The sequence below is a fragment of the Vipera ursinii genome (genome assembly GCF_947247035.1).
Source record: "Vipera ursinii genome assembly, chromosome: 7".
Taxonomy (NCBI): domain Eukaryota; kingdom Metazoa; phylum Chordata; class Lepidosauria; order Squamata; family Viperidae; genus Vipera; species Vipera ursinii.
In genome coordinates, this window is record NC_139521.1 from 75,956,964 (window position 1) to 75,983,688 (window position 26,725).

Genomic DNA, 26,725 nt, shown 5'->3' on the forward strand with positions numbered 1-26,725 from the left:
GACACATCAAGGCCACCCTTTCTCTATGTGTCTTTTTGACTCAGACACATTCTTTCTGTCTTTCTACTCTGCTGACACACTCCTATTCATCTAAGAATTGTCGTTCCTCACAACAGAATGGGCCAGCAATTATGTGATGTGGGAAAAAAACCAAATCTTGGCTATTGAGCAGCATGAAAAAAAAATTGAATAAAACCTTCTATTTGCTTTACATGGATGACCTGAAGCTTTATGGAAAAATCAGAACTCAAAATCCCATCACTGACACCAAAAATGTTTGTGGCGCACATGTAGCAATGGAGTTTGGCCTAGAGCAGGGGTAGGCCACCTTGGCTCTTTTACAACTCATGGACTTCAACTCCAGAATTCCTGAGCCAGCCTGGCTCAGCTTGGAAACCTCTCCCTTTCCCCTCAGCGTGGCTGGCTCAGGAATTCTGGGAGTTGAAGTCCACAACTCATAAAGCGGCCTAGGCCAGGGGTGGGCCACCTTGGCTCTTTTATGATTCGTGGACTTCCAGAATTCCTGAGCCAGCATGGCTCACCTTGGAAACCTCTCCCTTTCCCCTCAGCGTGGCTGGCTTAGGAATTCTGGGAGTTGAAGTCCACGAGTCATAAAAGAGCCAAGGTTGCCTACCTCTGGCCTAGAGCAATGTGCTTCAGTAGCAATAAGGGCACCTGAGCTCGTGACCGGTAATGGAAGGGAAATGCCAAATGGTCAAACAACCCATCAGGAGCCCTCAGAAGAAGCCTACAAGTATCTAGGAATTTTACACTTTTGGATAACATCACGCGTGGACAAATCTGATTAGTGAAGAATTCATCTGAAGACTTGAGAAGACAAAACTGAACAGTGGAAACACCCTCAATAACTGGGCCAGCCGTTTGGTACAAAAGACTGCTGGAAATATTAACCGGACACAAGCTGAACTGGACGATTTGAACCCCAAAAGAAGAAAAGTGACAGCTATTCACTGAGCCTGACCAAAGACACGATGAAAACTCTTTGATTTCATAGCATATGGACAGACTTCACCACAGTTTCAACTGGGAAATGGGGACCATCCTAGATCAAGCCAAGTCCCAAATCAGTAGGGGATCTCTAGAAGCCTGGCACTCTGACAAATTGGCCATCAATCGACACGTAAACAATACCTGCCTACTGTGCAAAAGAGACAATCAGCAAGCCACAAAGGGGACCCAAAGACCAGAAGACTTCCTTGTCAGCAATCAGCACCCAGGTGAGCATAGATGAACTCCAAGATTAACATTATAAGACCAACAGTCAAGAAGTCAATGATACTCCAGTCAAAGAACTGCCAAAGAAGCTATCTATAAACAGCCACACCAAAGTACCCCCGAGATCATTCCCACCAACACTGACAGGGCAAGCCACTAGATAGCATATAAACTCAGAGCAACTCCAACTCTTGCCTAGCCCTGAAAACGGCCAAGCTCAGAGAAATCCAAGGACCCTGACAGCAGAAAAAGTCCTAGTGGTCCATCCATTCTGCCTTTTGAGTTCGTTTTTCCTCCCAACTTGACTAGTTTCTTCTCCTTCATTTCTTTTTAATTTTTAATCTTTGTCAGATGGTGGACGTGTGTTTATCCCAAGCATGTTTAAATTCAGTTACTTATCTGCAGAAGGCTACTAATAGTGCTTAAGCTACCAAGGATTTAGCTGCGTTGGCACTTTGGGTGTGCCAAGCAGTGGGAGGGAGGCCCATCTGAGAGAAGAGAGGTCAAAGAAGCAACCGATAGATTTGGGCCTTGGACCTAATTGCTCCTCGGCTCTCTTGGGTTAGCACAGCCTCACGTGCTTTTCCCTTCCCTTCCCTTCTCCAAGGGAGTCTCCGTGGCCGAGGATGGACTTCATCTCTCTCCTACTACCCCTCCGTCCTTCACCATTAACTCAACTTGTGTGCTGTCGCTCTGCCCAAGAGCCCAAAGCAGCCAGCTTCACCTAGCACCACCGCTGGGACCAACTTTGTTTGCCCCCGGCAGACCAATGGCTGGCCTTGGGCAACGAACGTTCTTAGGCGTGCTTGAAGCCCACCGCAGAAAGACAATTAACTGTAGCCAAATTGGCCAGGGGGCTTCTTCCCCTAGGAGGGAGCCCTTCTCTGTCTCTCCCTTGCAATGGAACACCCTCAGTGTTTGTTCTATGGGAGAGACAGAATAAACAGACACACCCAACATTTTGGGACTCCAGGGCAATACCTTATAGAGGCAAACCACTCAAAATTGACCCTTTTGGGGTTTTTTTGAAGCAATGTGTGGTTTGAAAGTGATGTGGAAAAAATCTTTAGGCTTCGCCCGAGCAAAAACACACCGGCTTCTTTAGGTTCTGTGTCTTGTTTTAATTAGTCACACACAATTGCTATGGTACTTCATAGTTTCATCAAGGTCGAGAGATAACAGAAGAATGGAAACCAGAACAGAGCCTCTGACAGATGCATGCCGGAATAGTTTGTGGTTTAGCAGCAATGCACTGAAGAATAGTTACAATTAAGTCCAAGGTTCTGAGACCTGGGTCAAGGTTGGAAGATCATATAGGAGCCGTGACTAGGGGGGCCTTCGCACAGGTTCGCCTGGTGCGTCAGTTGCGGCCCTATCTTAGCCGGGATGATCTATGCACGGTCACTCATGCGCTCGTGTCCTCTCGTCTGGACTACTGCAACGCTCTCTACATGGGGCTGCCCTTGAGGACCACTCGGAAGCTCCAACTGGTACAGAATGCAGCCGCGAGAGTGGTGTTGGGAGTCTCCCGATACTCCCACGTTACACCTCTGCTCCGTGAGCTGCATTGGTTGCCAGTTGTCTTCCGGGTGAGATTCAAGGTACTGGTAACGGTATTCAAAGCACTCCATGGCATGGGGCCGGAGTACCTCAGGGAACATCTGCTGCCGGCATCAAGCTCCCTGCGCCCTGTGCGTTCCCACAGAGAGGGCCTCCTCAGGGTGCCACCGATCAGAGAATGTCGATTGGTGGCCCCCAGGGGGAGATCCTTCTCTGTGGGCGCTCCGGAGCTGTGGAATCAGCTACCGGTAGAGCTCCGGACGGCGCCCGATCTTCGCTCCTTTCGCCGCGATCTCAAGACATTCCTGTTTGTACAAGCCGGCCTAGCCTGAGGGGGAGTGTTGGGGTTGTTTTATCTTTCGTTTTTTAATTTTTCTGGGGGTTTTTAGCGTTGTATTTATATTGTTTTTAACTAGGGCAATTGTTTAATCTTTTTTTTTAATGTTTGTATTTGCTATTTTATTCTGCCCTGTGAACCGCCCTGAGTCCTCAGGGAGAAGGGCGGTATATAAATGTTATTAAATTAAATTAAATTAACCGGTCCTGAGGTCACAAAGAGAGACACACCGACCAGACTGGTTTTTTTCCCCAGCAAAGGAACATAGGTTAAAGTTGCCTCTTAAATCAGGCTGCAGCCAACTATCATCGGTCAAGAGACTGGCTGCCTTGCTTGGTGAGAAGCCTCATCAAACAACCTCTACTAGTACTCTTCATTCTACTCGCTAGGTCTGGAGGCTGGGCCTTCATCATCTTCATCTGACTGCTTCAACTGTTCAGGAGACACCTGTTGCTGATCAGCCTTGTGTGATTCTTGGCTTGTTGAGACTACCGTGTTTCGCCGAAAGTTAGACCCAGCCCAATAGTAAGCCCTAGCTTGATTTTTGAGGGTGGGCCTAATCTAAACCCTACTCCAAAACTAAGCCCTAATTTTGGGGTGAGGCACACCCCTAAAAATCAAGATAGGGCAGGGGTAGGGGAAGTGAAGCTGCCCCGTGTGCTCTCACCCCACTTACCTTACCGGTAGGACCACCGCAGCCAGGCCTCCCAGGCCCAAACACCTGTCGTGGTGCAGCTTGACTTCTTCTGTGGCCGCTTGCCGCCACTTGTGGCCGGATGCCATGTGGCACATTGTGTTGCTGCCGCTCCTCCCGGCAGGGCAACACATGGCACTTCGGGCCATTTCGGCTGCTCACACGCTTCGGGCTGCTTCCGCTGCTTGCGTAACGCTTTGGGCCGCTTCTGTTGCTCGTGGCAGGAGGCCACGTGGCACTTCAGGATGTGGACATACCAAAGAACATACATATTTTTCTGAGAAAACATAGCTCATTTTTGAGAACTGATATGTTGTAGATCTCCAAGATTTACAAAGCTAAAATATTAGCAAGCATATTTGCTGATCATCAGCCATCGACTTTGATTCTTATGAATAAGCTTATAGAGGAGATAGAGGAGAGTGAATGAAACCTTGTTGTATAACGAGTACAGTTAAGTGCCAAATTTTGTCAGGATTCTTCTTATTCCAATTAATGTGGACATGTCTACCGTGTCACCTGCATACATAGGGACCTTGCTATTTCCAATTGATGGGGCCTGAAAGGAAGGATTATTAAACTCTTTCACAAATGTTATTTGTATAAAAATTAAAGAGGAAGAGGGCTTGTACATAGCCCTGGTGGACACATTTTTTTTGGTTTTAGTCTGTTTTGTTAGGAAGCCACTATGGTTTATCTTTGCTGGCATGCAAGTGTCTTCATATAAATTATATATTAGATAAAGTAATCTATCTAAATCAGTAACCTTTCCCTTTCAATGATGAACCTCTGCTGGGGGAATCAGTAGACATCTCCATTAAATTAAAAGAACATGTATGTAAGAAATGCCCCCCCCCCAAAAAAAAATCAATTCATTCCTAGCTTGCATCAACAGAGGGATAGAATCAAGATCACGTGACCTGTTAGTACCATTTTATAATGCCCCGGCAAGGCCACACTTGGACTATCGCATCCAGTTTTGGTTGCCAGAATGTAAAAAAGATGTTGAGATCCTAGAAAGAGTGCAGAGAAGAGCAACAAAGATGATTCGGGGCCTGGAGGCTAAAACATACAAAGAACAGTTGCAGAAATTTGCTATGTGTAGTTTAATGAAAAGAAGGACTGAGGTGACACGATGGCAGTCTGCCAATATTTGAGGGGTTGCCACAGAGAAGAGAGGGTCAACCTGTTCTCCAAAGCACTTGAAGGCAGGACAAGAAGCCATAGATGGAAACTAATAGAGAACTAACCTAGAACTAAGGACAAATTTAGAACAATTAATCAGTGGGACGGCTTGCCTCCAGAAGTTGTGGGTCCCCCAACATGGAAGGTTTTAAAGAAGAGACTGGGCAACCATTTGTCTGAAATGGTGTTGAGCAGGGTGTTGGACTAGAAGACCTCCAAGGTCCCTTCCAATTCTCTTCTTCTGAGAGTGGGGAATGTCTCACCTTTTCCACAGCTCTTTAACTCTGATAAAGCCTAGATCTGAGGCCCAGATTTTCCAGGACTGATGCCACACATGGAAGGCTGATGAAGTGAGCCAGTCAGCCAATCGGGGAACCACGCAAACTGAATGGGAATTCTAGAATGATGGTTGAAGGTGTTGACTGAAGGATCAGTGCCAGGAGGGAAGAGAGGCTGAGAGGAAAGAAACCGACAGAGGCACCCCCACATTATCCACAGTCTTCCTTTGGAGAGGCATGGACATTATTCTTGTAAGAGGAACATCGGCTTTTCTCGCTGGCCAGCTGTGCAGGATGTAACTCAGTAAAAGCCTCACAGCTGGTGATCTGGTTGAAGGGGAATGTCGGGGTTGAACTGGGCCCATCTGTAAATATAACAAAGGGGTGGGTGGAGGCAGTCCCTTTGGGGCCCAGAGGCATAAGGGCCCTTAATAATAATAATAATAATGTTGGAAGGGACCTTGGAGGTCATCTAGTCCAACCCCCTGCTCAGGCAGGAAACCCTGTACCATTTCAGACAAATGGCTGGCCAGTCTCTTCTTAAAAATTTCCAGTGTTGGAGCATTCACTGCTTCTGGAGGCAGGTTGTTCCACTGGTTAATTGTTCTCACTGTCAGGAAGTTTCTCCTTAACTCCAGGTTGCTTCTCTCCTTGATTCGTTTCCATCCGTTGCTTCTTGTCCTGCTTTCAGGTGCTTTGGAGAATAGCTTGACTCTTCTTTGTGGCAGCCCCTGAGATACTGGAACACTGCTATCATGTCACCCCTCACCCTTCCCTTCATTAAACTACACATACCCAACTCCAGCAACCGTTCCCTATATGTTTTAGCCTCCAGTCCCTCAATCATCTTTGTTGCTCTTCTCTGTACTCTTTCTAGAGTCTCGACATCTTTTTTACATCGTGGTGACCAAAACTGGATGCAGTATTCCAGGTGTGGCCTTACCAAGGCATTGTAAAGCGGTATTAGTACTTCACATGATCTTGATTCTATCCCTCTGTTAATGCAGCCTAGTACTGTGTTGGCTTTTTTGGCAGCTGCAGCACACTGCTGGCTCATATTTAAGTGATTGTCCACTAGGACTCCGAGATCTCTCTCACAGTTGCTACTATTGAGCAACGTACCACCTATACTATACCTGTGCATTTGATTTTTCCTGCCTAAATGTAGAACCTTACTTTTTTCACAATTGAATTTCATTTTGTTAGATAGTGCCCAGTGTTCGAGTCTGTCCAGATCCTCCTGTATCTTAAGCCTATCTCCTGGAGTATTTCCCTTTTCTGAGAGGTTCTTGCAGCCCAGAGATGAGCATCCCCTTGTGGGGCTTCAAGGGGAGCTGCAGCAGAGGGCTGCACAAAAGGGCAGAATGAAACAGGACAGGAAGGAGGCATCAAACAGCCAGCATGTGCTATAAGCAGAGACCTGGGGGTGGGGGTGGGGGGCGGCCTGATTTGGTGTGTCTGTGCATTTCTTTGTTATCATTGCACACTGCTAAATCTACAGTGGATCCTTGCTGGCTTACCTCGTCCCATTCTGTGCATCACAGACAGGATGTGTAGAGTGATGTCCACACGGCCGAGAGGGACATTCTTCCTGGGGACGGTGCAGCGAATGCCACAGCTGGGCAGCTGCATTTTGAGCGGGGCAAGGAGGAAGGACAGCTCAGCAGGAGGTGGGAGGAGGAGGAAGGAAAGGAGGGTGGGAGGAGAAGGAGGAAGAAAAAAAGGAGGAGGAAGAGGATGAGGAAGAAGCTCTTCCCTTTCTCTTGCCAATGGCTGCAGAATATTTGGGAAGCCCATTCCCTGAGCATTTTCACAGCTGGGGGCACCCATTGGTCTTGCAAGCCAGAGATGCTTTTCTGCCTCCATTTCTCTGGGCTTTGTGATTGGGTTTGGATTCACCCGTCCTATGGAGCATCCTTCCTCCAGAGATTAGGATGGCCTGTTGGCCTTTTGTACTGGTTGTGTGAACAACCATGGACTGTAAAATTCTCCTTGGCTGCTGTGCTATTTTAATATATGTACTTACAATGGAAATCTATTTTTAATTTATATTAAGATTGTTCGCTGCCCAGAGTCACTTGCCTGAAATGGCTAGCCACGCAGGCTGAATAAATCAATAAAATGTCTCCTGCATGATATGATTTTGAATACAGGATGACAAGAGGGGCTGACATGACTGAGAACTAAATTGTCCGAGTACCGGTCAATTTGGGGAGATATCTGGACTTTGTTCCTCTTGGGGATTCAAAAACAATGGGCTTCACCCAAATAAAGTATTGCTGGTGCCCTTATTCTAATCTTTCAGCTTTCACCTGTCCATTTGACAGCATGGTCTGCTCCGCAATCTGTTTCTGGAAGTTTCTCTATGATACTTTCCCACTTTTTATTTATGACAAAATTGTTGACTGGATTTACTCTTTTTGACCTCATTATGCCTACCGTATATCTGCATTTATGTTGCTCGAAGGAGACAACAAAGACATGAAAATTTGGACAGTTGATTGGGATTTTGTATCTCCCCTCAGTGGTTGGAGAGTGGGCCTTAAGACTTTTATTTTGCCAAGAAAGGAAAGCTTAAAAATTAAAGAAAGGAAGTTAAAAGACTGATGCAGAAATGAATCTTAATAAAACTGTAACTATTTTCCATGGGATCTAGCTAGGCTATATTTTAAAAGTCCAACTTCATTCTATAGTCTCTATTCTATATCTCCATTAATTTGTTTATCTGCTGGCTTCTCTATTTTTGCAGTCTTAGTGCCTGATTATTTCTATTGTGCCGTTTTCCTACAGATTTGGGTATCTTTTTTTCTCATTTTTAATTCCTGATTTCTATTTCTGCTCTGTCCAAGTCTCTGTTTTTATTCCACGTTTCCCCTGGCTGGGCTTCCTGGCTCCTTTTTCCTTCTCTTCTCCCAAATCTTTGCTCCAACTGAGGGAAACGGCTGAGAGAACTTTTCCCTCGTGCCTGTCTGAGGGAAGGACAAAGATGCCTCTTCCCCGCCCCTATTTCTTTCAGCCGCTGCCACCTTTCCGGAGCCTCTCCTCATCAGGGCAGTCTAACTTTTAGTTCCAATCTTCACTTCGACTCCTGGGCTTCGGCTCTGTTTATTCAGCTTCTTCCTCATGAGGCCTGTGGTGGCAGAGCTTCATGCAGCCATCTTGTCTTCCCTCCTTCTCGCCTGCCGCCTAGCAACAGTTCTTTGATTGGCCACTGCTGCTTGATTGACAGCTGGGTCACCCTGACAATGGCCCTGTGGGGAGGGAGGGAGGAGCTTATAAGGCTGGCGGTCCCTCCACAGCGATCCTAAGATAAAAAATGGAGGTTCAAAGGCCACTCTTAGAAGGAAAAATTTTTGTACCTCAGAGATGTAAACACTAAAAATGGGGGGGAAAGCATTTGAATCTCTCAACACAGATATAGCCACATTTTACACGGAATGTAAATCTGAGCATAAGCTTCTCAGTTATTCAGCAAGAATCCCATAGAGCAAAAACCCCTTTCTAAGATGGATGGAGCATTTGCTTCTCCTGATCGTTTGTTTTCATTTCTTTATATATCAAATTTAGAGATGGTCTGCCCCGCTCACAGAGCCACCCGTGGCTGGTTGGCATTTCCTCCCTGGCAGGTTCAGCTGTCTTGCGGGATGGTGTCTTTTGTGCTGCTTCCCCAACACTTTTCTTTTAACAAGCAAGGAAAGCCTATTTCAGTCAGAACAAGCCCAGAAAACCTGTCAGTCAAGGGGATCCAGAGGTATAGAGAAGGATAAAAGAAGATCCTGCTACCCCACTTGAATTTGGGCCAATAGCGCCTGACAATCCACAAAGCCAGAAAGTGCTATTAATTTCTTGGAGAAAGAGGAATGTCCTTCCCCTCACGAAGACATTGCTGAGCCCGCCGGTTCTTTTCATCAATCTCCGTCCAGTCTCCCACCTTTCCTTTCTGGCTGGGTTCTTGAGAAGGTGGTGAAGGGAAGAGGTGATCTGGACCCATCTCGTTCAGCTTCAGCCTGGGACGTCGTACTGAAATGGTGCTGTTGGTGTGGTCAATGATCTTTGGCAGGGCCAGGGTTGGTGCTGCCTCAATCTTTGCACTGCCGGACGGCTCGGTGGGCTTTGATCCTGGCAACCCTGGTCAACCTCAGCACAGGCTTCGGGGATTCGGAGTGGGGAGCACCATATTGTGGTGGTTCCCTTCCTTTCCCTTGTGGCGCTTCCCGTCAATGTCCGTAGGGAAGAGTTTGGGTCTACAGCTCCTCACTTGTGGGGTGCTGGACAATCTCCCCCTCCTATTCAACATCGACTTGGAATCTCTGGCGGGGAAGTCACCCGTCGGTCCCCAGTGCAGTATCCTCTGGAGATGGAGGTTCCCAATTCTGTAAATCATGCTCCTGATGCCACGTCTCATAATCAGGAGGCTGGGCATGTGTGGATGGGGAAGAAGAGATTGGGCTCAATCCCAACAAGCCGGAGGGTATTTGGGCTCCCTGGCCCTTGGGAGTCTCCATCTCTGGTTTTGGATGGTGCTGCACTTCCCCAGTCAAGACAACTTTGCAATGGGGTCTGTGTCATTGGGCTCACAGAGCAGGCAGCATCTGTGGCCAAGAGGGTTTTTGTGCAGGTTTATCCGGAGTGCCAATTGTGCCTGTCCCCGGATCACACTCTATGCCCCTGGACAGTCCCTCACGCCATGGTCCCCTCGAGAAGGGATTATTGCAGTGCTCTCTTTGTGGGGCTGCCCTTGAAAACCTTTTGGAAGCCACAGCTGGTCCAAATGCAGCTGCACCGTCAGTGAAGGGCAAGTGGCACCACTGCTCCATGAGCTGCAATGGTTGCTGGGTGCCAGTCAATCACCTATCAAGCTTTTGAGGGCAGGGAGGCTGGCAATTTTGGGGGCTGCCCATCTCCAATAATCTCTGCCTAGTTTGTAAGATTTGGCAGAGTGGGTGCACTTCGGGTCCCCTTGTTTGCGTAGTGTCACCTAGTGGAACCCATATCTCTCTTGTGGCACCTGGCACCCTCCCAGAGGTCCACATGGCCCCCATCCTGATGCCCAGTTGGAAGGCAATGAAGGCAATGTTCTGCCAGATCTTGGGTAAGGTCATCCCCTGTTAGGATTTGCTTTTGTTTGAATAGTTCTTCTTTCTTCTGGGAACATCTCTCTTTATTCTTTCAGTTTATTGTTCTACCATTTTACAGTGCAAAGCAACCAGAGTCATTGAGAGTCAGGCACTTATTTAAATCTATGTCAATAAATAAAAGTCATTTGAGTCACCAATATTGACTTAAAGCTTCTCCAGGATCTTCCAAAACTGCCTAATTCAATGCTTTGAATGAGCTTCAACTGAATGGAAATTCAGTACGATCACCTTTGATCTGAGTCGATCCTTTGAGTCTTGTGTTCCTGCTCAACAAATCTTGTTATTTAAGGGCCGGATTAAGCAGCAGAGAGTTCCAGATCCATCATGGCTTCCAGGTCCAACGTGGCTTCCAGGTCCAACGTGGCTTCCAGATCCAACGTGGCTTCCAGATCCAATGTCAGGCGAGTGCAGCAAAATAGAGGTATGCGTGTGGTACGTATGTGATTACACAAAAGAGTCGGACATATGAAAGGGGAGATTGCAGGAATCGGCAAGAGGCTGAAAGTCAGCATGGCAGAGTGGACAAAAACATTGAAGGAAAATTCTGTAAACCACAAAAGGAGAGTGAGCCAAGGCTGGACTCTACCAGCTGCTGCTTTCATACTCTTAAAAGAGCATTCCAGCCACGGTTTGTGGGAATTAACTCTTCGGCACACAAAAGTGGCCTCAAAGGGCTTCCTTGTCTGCCATTGGCCATTGCACTGGTTGATGAACACTGCTCAGTGCTGACTGAGACGCAGCTTTCCTGAGACTCGGATCCTATGGTTTCGCTTTAAAATGGGCTTAATGGCAGTTATCAAAGGCTGAATTCGGCTTCCTGTACATCTGGAGTATGGGCACACGTCTCTCATCAACCTCAACCTACGTCTCCTTCCATTAATTCCACAGCTAGGCCCAGATCACAGCCTCCTGGCGCATGTGCTCTGTTTCCTATGCCAGCCAGGGGTGGGAAGAAGGGGACAATTCCCGTAGGAGCCATCCCTTCGCCCTCCGTCTTCCCCAGAGACGAAAGGAAAACCCTCGCTCTGCCTTTGTCCTTCTCCTTTCCTTTTGGGAACCGAACCCGAAGAGCAAAGGGGCTGAGAGTGAGCAGGAGGGGCTTGGAAAGGAAAGGGAATGGAGTGGCCAACTAATATGTCTGGAGGCAGAAAGGGAAGAATTCACAGTCCATTTCTAGCTGGTCTTTAGAAAAACAGCAGCCCAGTTCTTCCTCATCTTCTTCTCTGGCTATGAGTCTTCACGGGATGATATTGGTTCAGCCATTCTCTCAGCCCACCTACTCCCAAAGTGGCCGGGGCTGGGATGAACTGGGGAGGGGGGTTATTTATGATGCTCCCCCCCCATAGATGAAAAGTGAGGTGAGAGAGTTGTTTAAATGGATATTTTCAAATACCGGAACAAGGCAAACAACGAAGATCTTTCTTCTTGGGATGGTGGTTAAAGTAGATTTTTCCTTCTTTCTTTCTTGTGTCCTTCAAGGGATATTTGCTAATTTTTGCCACGACCCGACCAGCTCTGGTTTATATCTTGCAAGTCTGTTGTGCCTGCTCCTGTTTTTGGCCACAGTTGCGATGATCATTTTGTGTAAGTTAACCTCTCCTAGCATAATACATTAGAACTTAGAAATTACCGTAGTTGCGCTGTACAGTGTTGGGTTGTTTTTAACAATTTGTAATTGTACCTTCAAATTAGTCAACCTTGAGACAAGGGATTCCACCTTGATGCCCTTTGCGTGATGGTGTCGTGATGTCATTGGCTTAAATACAGCATCACACAGGGGTGATGTAAAGCCCCCCCCATGTATTTATGCATTTAAAAGGTATTTGTGACTTAAGAGACACTCTGTCTCCACTAACCGAATAGCAAACTTTCTTTTTTTTCAGAGTCCCATTTTCTAGATAGATAGATAGATAGATAGATAGATAGATAGATAGATAGATACAGAGAAGGGATAGATTAGATAGATAGATAGATAGATAGATAGATAGATAGATAGATAGATAGATAGATAGATAGATAGATAGATACAGAGAAGGGATAGATTAGAGAGAGAGAGAGAGAGAGAGAGAGAGAGAGAGAGAGAGAGAGAGAGAGAAGGGATAGATTAGATAGATAGATAGATAGATAGATAGATAGATAGATAGATAGATAGATAGATAGATAGATAGATACAGAGAAGGGATAGATTAGATAGATAGATAGATAGATAGATAGATAGAGAGAGAGAGAGAGAGAGAGAGAGAGACAGAGACAGAGACAGAGACAGAGACAGAGAAGGGATAGATTAGATAGATAGATAGATAGATAGATAGATAGATAGATAGATAGATAGATAGATAGATAACCTTTATTGTCATTTTTTACTGTGGGCACAATAGATAAGTGGAAGCAAGGATTTCTTTCTTCTAGCCTCTTTTTTTTCCTGAAAACACTGGCCAAAGTCCAGTTGGATTCTGGGAGCGTGTGGGACACCAAGGGGGAAGAAGTTGCTACTGGGGTAGGGTTTAGACCTCCTTCTTCCCTCGAAAGTAAGATTAGAGCTCAGTACTGCTGACAACCCAGTGGGGCAAATGGGACTCCAATCCCAATGTATTGGCTAATTGGGGTTTCAGAAAACCCTTGATCGAATCTGGACACGCAGAAGAACTGCACTTTTGCGTTCTGCTAGAAGCAGCTCTGGAGATGGCTTTAGGGATTCTGCTCAAAGGGGTCACCAGTTGTCATGGTGGGACAGAAGACCCAAGATATTGAGCACTCATAGCACTGGAGCCCCTTAGCACGAACACTGATAGCAGTGTTCCAATATTTGAGGGGCTTGCCCCAAGGAAGGAGTCAACCTATTCTCCAAAGCACCAGAAGGCAGGACAAGAAGCAACGGATGGACACTAGTCAAATTTCCCGATAGTTAGAAAATTAACCAGGGGAACAACCTACCTCCAGAAGTTGTGGATGCTCCAACACTGGAAGTTTTTAAGAAGAGACTGGCCAGCCATTTGTCTGAAATGGTATAGGGTTTCCTGCCTGAGCAGTGGGTTGAAGACCTCCAAGGTCCCTTCCAACTCCTGTCCTATCCTATCCTATCCTATCCTATCCTATCCTATCCTATCCTATCCTATCCTATCCTATCCTATCCTATCCTATCCTATCCCATCCCATCCCATCCCATCCCATCCCATCCCATCCCATCCCATTCCAATCCATAGAGAAGCAACCTAGAACTAAGGAGAAAGTTCCTGACAGTGAGAACAATTAATCAGTGGAACAGCCTGCCTCCAGAAGTTGTGGATGCTCCAACACTGGAGGTTTTTAAGAAGAGAGTGGACAGCCCTTTGTCTGAAATGGTATAGAGTCTCCTACTTGAGCAGGGGGTTGGACACTAGAAGATCTCCAAGGACCCTCCCAACTCTCTTGTTCTGTTATTCTCAAGAAATCATCCAGGTAGAGTTGGCTGTTAGTTGAGTCATGGCAACTGAATTTCCTCCCCACCCACCCTTTTTTTGGTTTGGTTAGCTTCCTCAGTTCAATTTTTGAGTTGAGCTGGTTTCCCCCCCCCCCCAGTCCTTTGAAAGAGAAGATGCTGGTAGAGCATGTGTTGGCGAAGCACAGGCTTCTTTGCGGCATAAATGTGGGAGGAAAAACATTCCAGGATTCAGGCATAAGGGTCATGATGGGGATGGCTCCAAATTAGCCCAGTGCTACCAGGGTAGGAGGGTGGGGAGGTAGAAATAGCTAGAAACATAAAGCATTGGAATATTGTGTTAATCTTCATTTTTTTAAAACAACAACAACAGATCTTTGGGAACTAAACAGATCAACATCCATGAATGCGGCAATCAAGGCTATTAAGAACTTTATTATTAGCCGGGATCCATCCCTCAAAAACGGAAGCGGTAAGCAAGATATTCTTATCAGCATCTCTCCAATAATTTCCCTATAAAACACATCAGGCCTTGAAAAAGGCGCCGGGTTCTGATTTCACAACTGTGGTTATTCTCTGGATAATTTGGACCGCTCTGTACTGAGCCCAGGTTCACTTGACCGAGAATTCAGAACTTTTCACTCACACTCAGTTGTAAGACAGGTACGGAACAAAGAAAGAGGCTGTATCAAAGATCGGACAGCCTAAGTGCTTCCATTCAACTCTGCCTCTCCTGTAGAAGTTAACAAGGTTTTGCTAGTTGAGGTCTGTCTGACTGTAATTTTGCAAACCTTTTTAGAATATGAAATATTTTCTGGTGCTCAGAGGTTAGCAGAAGAATTGCTGAAATGGACTATAAAAACCATTGAACTGGAAGGTGCAATCGGTAAGTCTGAGGGTGCGATGCTAAAACGTTCAGGGGTTGGGGGAAGCCAGCCTGAGACTGCACCTGTTGGAAATCTGCCTTAGCTCTCCAAGGTAGAGCGTTTCCTTTTTCCTGCCCGCCTGATCACCCTGCTGAAGCTCAAGCCAACCAAGCAGCAACATTTTTTAGTTCCTGATTTGCACTAAAGTTTGCAATCCACTTTTTCTCCATGGCAGAGACATTGCAGTTGGGTAATCCATCCATAAAATGGAACAAATAGTTCAATAACTGAAATAAAACAAGGAAAGTCCGGACTTGCATGAGTTCACCTTTTCCCACGATTTCAGGGGCATGTTCATGCAGTAATTTGGAAGTGGCTCAGAACTACAGATAGTCCTCGACTTAAACCAGGGGTAAGCAACCTTGGCTTTTTTATGACTCGTGGACTTCAACTCCCAGAATTCAGCTATGCTGACTCAGGAATTCTGGGAGTTGAAGTCCACAAGTCATAAAAGAGCCAAGGTTGCCTACCCCTTACTTAAACTGTTCCTTTAATGACCACAGTTATAACGGCACTGAAAAAAAGCGACCTATGACCGTTTTTTTACACTTATGACCATTGCAACGTGCCCGTGGTGATGGGATCAAAACTCAGAAGCTTGGCAACTGATCCATGTTTATGATGGTTGCAGCATCAAGGATCATGTGAACCCCTTTTACACACCTTCGGACAAGGCAAGTCAGTGGGGGAGCCAGCTTCATTTAACAACAGTGTTGCTAACTGAACAAAATGTGATTTATGACCATTTTTCACAGTTATGACCTTTGCAACATCCCCATGATCATGTGATCAAATTCAGACGCTTGGCAACTGACTCGTATTTATGACCGTTGCTATGTCCCAGGGTCACTTGATCGTCTTTTTGCAACCTTCTGACAAGCGGTCAGTGGGGAAGCCAGATTCACTTAACAACCATGTGACTAACTTAGCAACTGCAGTGATTCGCTTAACAACTATGGCAAGAAAGATCGTAAAATGGGGCAAAACTCACTTAACAAATTTCTCAATTAGCAACATAAATGTTGGGCTCCGTGGGGGGTCGTAAGTCGAGGACTACCTGTATACAGTTTCAACTTGTAGTACCTTCAGCTTAAAAGGTAAAGGTAAAGGTTCCCCTGCACATGCGTGCAAGTCGTTTCCTTTTTTTTTTATTGAAAAGTTTTAAAATACAGTTTTCCTTTAAGAATCCCCCCTTCCCCCTCCCTCCTCCCCCCTCCCTACCTCCCCCCCTCCCCCCCTCCCCCCCCGACTTCCCAGAGCTAAATACAAGGTATATATATAAAAAGCAATCATAAGCAATCATATACTAACAATTATAAACTCTAAAATCCATCACTCTCTAGCTTATATAGGATAAAACAAATAATAATAATATTAAATATGTATAAAAAGAAACTAAGATAAGAAAAGAAAAAAAAACGAAAGAAGACTTATTCAAATGCTACATAAAACATGCGTGCAAGTCGTTTCCAACTCTAGGGGCCGGTGCTCATCTCCGTTTCAAAGCCGAAGAGCCAGCGCTTGTCCGAGGACGTCTCCGTGGTCACGTGGCCGGCATGACTAGACGCCAAAGGCGCATGGAACGCCATTACCTTCCCACCGTAGCGGTCCCTATTTTTCTACTTGCATTTTTACGTGCTTTCGAACTGCTAGGTTGGCAGAAGCTGGGACGCGTAACAGGCACTCACTCTGTTACGCGGCACTCGGCTTACCTTCTACTAAATGCTGTGTCTTTCTCTCTTGCTTTCTTCCTGCAATTCTCTCTGGAACGTTTCCTTCACTGGCTGAAAGACGTCATTACTATTCTGCTAAAAAAAAACTGGGTGCCCTTTGAAGGGGCCCTTTATTTCTTCAGCACCATTGCGAGCAACTGGACCACAGCAACGACATTTTGTGAGACTAAACAATCCACCTTGGTTTGTATTGGAAGTTATAACGAGCAAGTAAGTACCTTGGACAGAGGTGGGAGTGTGACCAATCTTCAGAATCCCTAGAACCCCAAAACAAACATAAATCCCAAGAAAACAAATGAAACAGTGAGGTGGGCAGCGATGAGAAAAAAGAAAAACGCAAACAACAATCAGGAGATGCAGGAAACACACTGCAGCCAGTTTTAGTCACCATATCACTAAAAAGACGTTGAGAGTTTAGAAAAAATTCAGAGAAGAGCCACTAAGATGATCCAAGGTCTGGAGACTAAAACATAGGAAGAATGGCTACGAGACTTGGGTTTGGCTAGTCCACAGGTCTGCAACCCGCGGCTCCAGAGCCGCATGCGGCTCTTTCAGCCGTCTCCTGCGGCTCCCAGTCTTCTGCCACGTGCAGTCCCCCCCAAAAAAAGTGGGAGTAAAAAAGTTCAACCAATCAATTCAAATATGCAGGGTAGGTGCATATCTCTCCTTGGCTCCACTCTTCAGTCAAACCCTGTTCTGCGTATGCGCGCATGTATGTGCATGTGCACACATTTTTTGCGGCTCCCAGTTTTTCCTTTTGTGAGGGAACCGGTTCCGAGTGGCTCTTTCACTGTTTCAGGTTGCTGACCCCTGGGCTAGTCGAAAGAAAATAAGAAATAGGGGCGACATGATAGCAGCGTTCTAGTATTTGAGGGGCTGCCACAAAGAAGAAGAGGGGTTCATGTTATTCTCCAAGGCACCAGAGCGCAGGACGAGAAACTGACCAAGGAGAGAAGCAACCTGGAATTAAGGAGAAAGTTCCTAACAGTGAGGACAATTAACCAGTGGAACGACCTGCCTCCAGAAATTGTGGGCGCTCCATCACTGGAGGTTTTTAAGAAGAGACTGGACAGTCACTTGTCTGAGATGGTATAGGTTCTCCTGCTTAAGCAGGGGGCTGGACTAGAAGACCTCCAAGGTCCCTTCCAGCTCTATGCTATTCTAGATAGATAAATACTCAAACTAATAGCAGGCAGATTGATGATATTCTGAAAGATCTATGCCGTGTGACTAGGAGCGGGGTCACACGACCATGGGGATGTTTTCAATGGTCATAAAGTATGAAAAATAGTCATCGCTTTTTTCAGTACCATTGTCACTTCAAAGTAATACTAAATGAACTCCTGTAAGATGAGGACTATCTGTGCTTGCAACATGCCATACTCACCTATTTTCCTTGGCAAGTAGAGTCTGCCAACATTGCTGTATGGACGAAGGGCATGATTCGTTGTCATGAGGACCCAGATTGTTGGGGGCAATTAAGCTGACTTTGTAATAATGCCGCTTGGGGGGTGTATGAAAGCCCTAATAAGCAGGCATATACATAGAATGAAGGCTATTGCTAAGCACATTGATTTGTGCTTTAAATTGTAAGCCGCCCTGAGTCTTCGGAGAAGGGCGGGATATAAATGGGATTAAATTTTTTTTTATTATGATTGGTTGTATAGTCAGCCAGATGTTTAGATGGTTGTATAGTCAGCCGGATGGCAATTTATTTATTTATTGTTGTTGTTGTTGTTGTTCTTATTCAATGAGCAATAATGAATCCAGAAGGGAATTCCAAAAAGCATTTTAAATGTATTTGTGGTTGTTGTTTTTAGGTATTCCTACTAAGAGAAATCTCAAACCGTCCTTCTGACTATTGGATCGGGTATTATGAAAATGGAACCACCTGGGTGTGGGTTGATGAAAGTCCACCAAAAGTTTTGTAAGTTGGCCCATATAGAAAGCCTGACGGAAGTTCCTACTTGTATTTTGTTGAAAACTCTTTTCTATTTGTGCACGTTCATCCTTATCGGGAATGCACAATTTGCAGCTCCAGGATGTGATACTATCAAAAAGGACACAATGGACTGAAAGTGTCATGTGATAAAAAGATGAAATTATTAAATAAATTCAAGACCAAGCAAAGCAGAGAAAAGGAATTGGAAGATAACCATGCCTATCCACCGCTTGTATACATTGCTTTCTGCTCCTTAAAGTGACAATTTCTCTCTTTCAGGATCTCCTCCACTCCATCCAACCCCGATTTTCTTAATATTCCTTTCAACCCATGTAGGTTTCTTTCAGCTTCTGTCACTGACCCTTTTCTCTGACTTGTAAAATCATTCTTTCCTTTCTTTGATTACTTTCTTGGCAAACATTTGTTTTTGTCCAGGGAAAAGAACCAGTTTCAAACACAAAGGGTTCAGTTTTACTGATTTATTGCTCAAGCCAATGCACAGGAATCTTCTCAACTAATGGTTTGCACCTGGGTAAAGCTAGATAGGTTTCAACAGCAATTGGGGGTGGGTGGGGATTGGACCTTGTTCTCTTGTGACTACATAGACTCATAGAGACTCTAAACTGATTCCTCATTTGACTCCTCCCTCTGGCTCTGTCAGTCTCTCTCTTATGGTTTTTTTTCCATGTGCACAGCTTCCTCACTTAGCAACATAAATTTGGGGCTCAGTTGTGGTCGTAAGTCAAGGACTACCTGTATTGGGTTCATCTTGAGATCCAGGGATTGAAAGTAAATATATAATAGGTAGGATCAGTAGGGCGGGATTCAGCCAGTTCACACCACTTTGGCAGAACCGGTAGCTAATTTTTTGTTGCCCAGGCCCAGAATGGACTTCCGGAAGCAGCATCCACAGAGAGAAATGGTTGTTCACCTACTTGAAACCCACCACTGGGTAGGATTGCCACAAGAAGCTTCTTCAGAGCAGAACTGAAGGAAATTCTTGTATGAGAAGCAAAACATTTTCAAGAAAGGGAAAAAAAAACCCAACAAGTCAAGTTGCCTTTTGGAAAAGCAACTTTGGGACAAGATCTCTGGAGAAAATTGCTTGAGTGTTGTGATCCTTACAGCCCAGATTCAATTTCCTGGTTTCTTATTTTTGTGGCAGGAAATACAAAAAGTCGGCCCCAGGATAAAAAAGACAAAAACTCAACCATAGACCAAGAATAGAAAAGAATAGAATATGGAACAGATTGTAGAATAGAATAGAATAGAATAGAATAGAATAGAATAGAATAGAATAGAATAGAATAGAATAGAATAGAATAGAATAGAATAGAATAGAAGCGAAGCGAAGCGAAGCTGGAAGGGACCTTGGAGGTCTTCTAGTCCAGCCCCCCACTCAAGCAGGAGAACCTATACCATCTCAGACAAGTGACTGTCCAGTCTCTTCTTTAAAACCTCCAGTGATGGAGCACCCACAATTTCTGAAGTCATGGGACCCTTTACCAGGGGCATCCTGAGAGGGTCAAAAGGTCAAGATGGTAGCCATGACTGTACAATTAAAATTCTGCCCCCTTCAGGGACATTACACATACTTGTAAAAAGAATAGGTTTTGAACATGTCCTTGTGGTCAGCATATTACTTTTTTGACCCATGGATTTCCTTATCCTAACCCTCTACATTACTCTCCTGCTGCTGACCAATTGTCTTGATTGATTGACTGAGTGATTAATTGTATTCTGTTTGATTTCCAGCTTTTGGTCTCTGACCACCATAACTAATCGCAGTACAGACGAATGTACCATCATGTTATACCACTGTGTGGCGCCACCAAGGTGTTGGACAAATATTAAATGCTCAATATATAAACCCTTCATTTGTAAGAGGAAGCCAGACAAAAAGTGGCACATATAAAAGGCAGCGGCATTCAGCAAGCCGGAAGCGAATGAGTGCAGCAGGCTCAGCCCTTCGACATCCAACGGAATGACTGAAATGCACGACGGAAGAGTTCAGCTTCCTGCCTCCATATCCAAGGCCAGGTCTCCAATGGGCGCCTTTGAGCATAGACGTTACGGGTCTCCCAAAACGAGAGGCAGAAGGGTTCAGTCATATCCTCCTTTCCACTAGAAATAAATTGATTTTCTATATTGCCTTCTGCTTCCTTGCTTGATCTTTCTGACGCCCTGCTTATTTTTCACACTCTGGCAATTTATACTTTGCAAGCCCGTGACGATTATTATTTGTGTGTCCAATTCCACCTCTGAACGGGACAAGCTGCTTGTGCTGCCCGCTCGGATTTAATGGCGGACCAATTCCTGGAACGCCTCAGCCGGCAGGCGGCCTCATCCTGTGCCTGGCGGGTGAGAGAGAAATGATGCTGGGAGCGCCTGTCAAGAAGAGACCTTCCTAGCAGGGTCCCCCCAGAGCATGGAGGTCCTCCCAGCTGCCGAGCTAAAGCATGGAGGCCCCTAAACTGGGCAAGAGTGAGACGGGAAGATGCTGGAGGCAGAGGATCATTTTAAAGGCTTCATCCTGGAGGCCTCTGGTGGCAAAGCTCCAGGCCGCCATCTTGTCTTCCCTCCTTCTCACCTCCAGCCTAGTAACAGTCCTTTGATTGGCTGCTGCCTTCTATCTTTTAGTTTCAATCTTCACTTCGACTCCTGAGCTTCGGCCCTGTTTATTCCGCCATTTCCTCATGAGGCCTATAGTGGCAGAACTTCAGGCAGACATCTTGTCTTCCCTCCTTGCCTCCTGCCTGGCAACAGCCCTTTGATTGGCTGCTGCTGTCTATCTTTTAGTTTCAATCTGGGCTTTGGCTCTATTTATTCAGCCACTTCCTTATGTGGCCTGTTTGCAGCAGAGCTTCAGGCAGTCATTTTGTCTTCTCTCCCCGCTTCCTGCCTAGTAACAGCCCTTTGATTGGCCGCTGCTGTTTGATTGGCAGTTGGATCAACCTGAGGATGGTCACAAAGGGAGGGAAGAAGGAGCAAAAGTCCTATCACTTGTTTAGGGAGGCGGTCCTTCCATGACATGACAGTCTGAGGGCCAACTAACCATCAAGAGGCCTGTCCAGAGTCACCTGACCCCCGAGGGCCAATAAAAGAAAAGAAGCTGGGTCTGTCAGATTTTGGCGGGAAGACTTGAGGCATCTTTGAGGAGGGAGGGCAGCCATGATGGGTCCCCTCAGGAAAGGCTTGAAACTGACTTGGCTATAGTTCTGGGGTGTGTGTGTGTGTGTTTCTTCACTGCTTTGTGCATAGATGCATTTATTTTTCTTTGCCTAGCTGCTTGCCTATTTGTGCCTAGGTCTTTCTCCACATTTCACAATGAACTCAGCCCCTCTTCTACCTTCATTGCCACTCCTCACATCAGTGCATCAGAGACAGAACTTGCCTCATGATGCAGGATTCACATGTTGACATCTTTGACTAAAACCTGGCTAGCTGCAGACAACCCTGTGTTTGGGTCTTAACTAAAGAGAATAAAATATGCTAACTGGTACTTGTTGGGCTTTTGGCGTTCTCTGAGATTGGTTTCCTTCTTGCAGATATTTGAGAAGAGGGCTAGATAATTTCATCAATATTACGATACAGCTGTTTATAGAACAGAATAGCAGAGCTGGAAGGGACCTTGGAGGTCTTCTAGTCCAACCCCCTGCTCAAGCAGGAGACTCTCTTGTCATTGAATTAATGCAACTTTCCTGGATTCGCACATTACATTGACTCAAGAACCAGCCAAATGAGTTTGTTTGCACAAATTGACCAAAGTTCAGTTGAATCGACCATAGCAAATTGCCCAAATGCAATTGTTCGGTCTTTAACTAACTTGACTCAAGATGAGCCCCATTAAATGATACTCAGTTTCCTCTTTTAAGCGAGCCCTGCAAAGCTCTTACAAAGTCGTGCATGAGCTTCAAAGTGTGGTGTACTTCATCAAGGGTGTGCGGCCATCCATCAATTTATTTTGGATTTTGGAGGTAACAGGATGCTTATATTCATTCGGTGGATTTGCTATGACATCAGAAAGAGGATCTTTTCATCTCCAGCTTTAGCGTGATCCTGGAGAATAAGGTTATTTCAGATGAAGACCAAGATCAGGGCTCCTCGTACTCCAGGTTCTCTTTGCAAACCCATCTGTAAAGTTCATGGCAGTCAGCGGCTTTCCAGTTGTGGCTCCCCAGCGAAGGCACGACAGAAACACAGTCTTGTTCTCTTCCTCTGTATCTGCTTGAGCGGCTAGGACTTTCGCTAGACCAAAATCTGGGAAGATTAAAAAAAAAAGGCAGCGGAAAGCAGCAAAAAAGCATACATTTAATCAAAGAAACAATGGACTTGAATGAATGAACAGCCTGATTTTCAAATGGAGAATCTCTTCTGAAATGCCTGTGGGCATGCCTTGAGGTGTATCTGGTGGTGCTTTAGATATTGTTAGGCATATGGGGATAGCCTATATAGTTGGGTTGAAAATATATAAACTATGATGTTGTGTCTTTAAGATGTTAATTGGCTGATGGGTGTGTAAGTGTTCTCATGGCCATAAGAGGGAGCTAGGAACGTAGCTTCTCTCTCTCTGATCTCGCTGTTTTTTCACTGTTAGTTACTCTGATGCTGCTATTGTTGGTTTACTACTGTGTTAAACCTGAACAACTGTGTTTTTGACCTCTGGACCGGTAAGAAGACTTTGTATTTGGATTACTAGTTGGACTGTTACTATTGTGTATGACCTGGACTGTTTATTTTTGACCGTGCTTTGTTTTTCAACCACAAAGTAAAATATTTTTCTGTTTATCACAACTCAGTGTCTCTTGTGGTTACTGTGTGACTATTACTGCTCTCAGTACCCTTCATTGTCTGTGCAACTTCTTGTCAGCTCATGGAGACCTCTGCACAATTACTGACAGATATGGTAGGGAAAAGAAGTTTCAGAGCACTTAGGTAAAACCCACTAGAACGTCTCAAAGCAGCTACAACTTTATCTTACATCAGGGCTCTCTGAACTGGGCAACTTTAAGATCAATGGACTTCAACACCCAGAATTCCCCAGCCAGCCATGAGGAGTTGAAGTCCACCAATTTTAAAGTTGCCCGGTTGGAGACCCTTGCCTTACACCAGGGGTAGGCAACCTCGGCTCTTTCATGACTCATGGACTTCAACTCCCAGAATTCCTGAGTCAGCATAGCTGACTCAGGAATTCTGGGAGTTGAAGCCCATAAGTCTTAAAAGAGCCAAGGTTGCCTACCCCTGCCTTACACGATGGGTGCAATAAGGTGTGCATGCACATACAAACCTGGGATGTGGCAGTGCAACCACCTCTGGCAACCTGACCCAGGGGATCCTTAACTTGCACCCTACCACAGTGCTGGGGAGAACTTAATCAGAACCTAGAACTTTTAATCACCAGATTAGAAATGCTTAATCTGACCCCACTTTTGCAAGAAAAGACACGGCCATTTGAAAGCATCCTCTCTTTGAATGCTGCCACCATCGTAAACTCACTCTGCTGTTAATGTCGAGCTGTCAGCCCACTCCCATCCACCCTCTTCGTTTTCATCTGAAAGGCCCACCCAGGCCGTCTGAGTCAGCTGCGAAGTGATGTAATTCTGCAGAAAAAAAGGTGAGGAGAGAGAAGAAGTAGCACCAACAACTAACTTAATAGCCATCCATCAACAGCTTAATTAGCAACTGCAAGCTACACACAACCAGGTAGAACAGCTCAGGCCACATTTTTGGGAGGGAGGGAGGGAGGGAGGGAGGGAGGGAGGGAGGGAGAGAGAGAGAGAGAGAGAGAGAGAGAGAGAGAGAGAGAGAGAGAGAGAGAGAGAGAGAGAGAGAAGATATATTCTCCCTTCTCAAATAAACCTATGTAGTTAGTTAAGAAAAGCTGGGCTTGTACAGGTAGTTCTACCTTCAAGGATCACTTTGCTCATCGGCCTCTTGGTCAGGACCCCCAGTGCAACTACAGACACATGGCAGAACCTCTTCAGATTGCACTGGGTGGCAGAATTTGACTAAGCGTACTCTATCGCCACTACTTGGACCTTTTCCGTGTCCAATGGAAGTAAGAGTTTGTCCGTGCCCAAACGCTGCCTGGGAAAGCCATGAAAAATTCATGGTGTTGGAAAAGTATACTTCAAGAGCCCTGGGTACTAATGTCGGCCCACTAGGTAGCCAGACCAGGAAATCAACTCTTACCAGATTGACTAATACTGTACCTTCTCCTCTTCTTTCCTATAGTTTGGTAAACTGGGGGTGTGTTTGTCTGAGCCCCTTCCCGACCTTATCTGGCTGTTGTGGACTTAAGAAATGTTTTAGCCCCTTTTGTTGAGGCAACAGAGCCTGCCTATCCATGTCAAGATCAAGACTGAGGTTGACCTGATCTTGCAGGTGAGGATCCTGTGATAGGCTTCCACAGTTTAGTTGAGAAGGTAGCTGTTGTGATTCAGGGTCAGCCTGTGGGTTCGGCAGTTGAGTCGGACGATTCAGAGGAGGAGGAGGAGGGGGGTGTTGGAGAGCCTCCAGAGGATAGCCCTGAGGCTCCCCAGAGCCCTCAGCCAGGCCCCTCCCATCTGGTCACTACGCAGACCCAGCTGTGTGAGCCTGACAGCGTGGATGAAGTTGACCCACAGCTGGCCCTGTTCAAGGACGCCTGACGCAGGAGGCAGTCAATCAGGAGTAAACAGAGGAAGGCAATGGGGCTCCTCAGAAGGAGGCAGAGAGAAGCCACGCCTTGAACTGTTTAAAAGGGGAATGTGTGGGAGGGCTGGTTTGCTGAAGGCAACCGCTTGAATAGCTCCTGTTTCATGGTTCGTGTTTGCTCTCTTTGCTCTCTTTGCTCTGTTTTATGTCAATAAATTTGGCAGGCTTAGTTCCAGCCTCTTGCCATTTTTGTGAAGGGGTTGTCCCTGCCTTTTCTGCAGGGCTGGTTGTAGGCTGGTACAGAACAGTAGCTCGCAAACCAATGCAATCATATCGGGCGGGTTTGCAAGAGGTGGAGAAGAGCTTCCAGAGTGTACTAGCCAACGCTTTTACCATAATATGTTGATTGGAAGGAAAGGAGAGGGGGAGGAAAAAAAAGTGGATAAGAAGTAAGCATTCCTCCCAGCTGAGCAGCTCCTTGAAGTACCCCGGAAGTCGTAAGGGAAAGAAGAAAAAGTATAAGACCTGCTCTTTGTCATGTAGGATGGAGGCCAAATGGGCATCTCTGGACATGCAGAAGTTCTCAGCATCATACCAGGTCTTTTGTCCTTTGGAAAAATAGTAGAGGCTCCTTCCCCAAAACTGCCACCCGCCTGCGGGCCTCACACTTTTCCTGAAGATGGATTCTAAGAGAGACGAGAGCAAAGAGGGGTGAGAAAGGAAAGGGCTCCTTGGAGTACCCCGAGAATGGATGGGTCACCCTAGGGAAGGGCGTTTGGTCCCCCCTATTCCAGAAGTGAGGGGAACTGCCAAAGCACATCTCGTTCACCAAGCTCGTACTTCTGAAACGGATTTCAAGGGTCTTGCGTCGGATGGGTTTCATTGCTGTTTCTTTAAATGTGTGTGTGTGTGTGTGTGTGTGTGTGTGTGTGTGTGTGTGTGTATTGGGTAGCTCGTTTCAACGTTGAGCAGAAAAGTGGAATATAAACGGAGGCAGCGCTGGCCTCAGCAGCAACCCAGCGTTCCCTCAGGATTGAGCCCCTGAGCTATAATTCCGTTCAGGGCCGCTTATGCTGAGAAAGAGAGGAAGAGGCTGGAGTGACCAGCTTTGATTTTTTATTTTTTTTATCCCTAAGGAATGAGACCAGGAGTGGCCAAAGTATTATGCAGAAAAGAAGAGGGCTGCCCATTGGGTTTCTCAGTGATTCTGGCCCGAAAGGGTTTCCCAATGCAAATGTATCAGCTCTTCGGGGTAGTCCAGACAGGAAACCCAAACCATGAGTTCCAACACCACCTTTGTGGTATAATTGCAGATCTGAAGCACTCCTTCCATCCCCAAACAGATCTAGCAAGATCTCTTGTGAGACAGTCTCTCCATCACCTCCCTCCCTCCCTCCCTCCCTCCCTCCCTCCCTCCCTCCCTCCCTCCCTTCCTTCCTTCCTTCCTTCCTTCCTTCCTTTCCTTCCTTCCTTCCTTCCTTCCTTCCTTCCTTCCTTCCTTCCTTCCTTCCTCCCTCCCTCCCTCCCTCCCTCCCTCCCTCCCTCCCTCTTCTCCTCCCTACCTCCCTATTTCCTTCCTTCCTTGTATCACCTGAAGGACGGACTCTCTTTTCTTCACCAATTCTCTACTTAAATTCATCCA

At 46.0% G+C, this 26,725-nt stretch overlaps 1 protein-coding gene across 1 annotated transcript; it reads right to left on the reverse strand.

Annotated features, from left to right (window-relative positions):
- Window positions 1–22,541: 22,541 nt before the first annotated feature.
- LOC310643049 (C-type lectin domain family 4 member F-like) lies at window positions 22,542–25,966 on the reverse strand (the record flags this gene model as incomplete). Its single annotated transcript, XM_083367081.1, has 4 exons — window positions 22,542–22,707; window positions 23,944–24,047; window positions 25,609–25,769; window positions 25,924–25,966. 4 exons carry the CDS (start codon window positions 25,964–25,966, stop codon window positions 22,542–22,544), a joined length of 474 nt encoding a protein of 157 aa, XP_083223207.1.
- Between the last annotated feature and the right edge of the window lie 759 nt (window positions 25,967–26,725).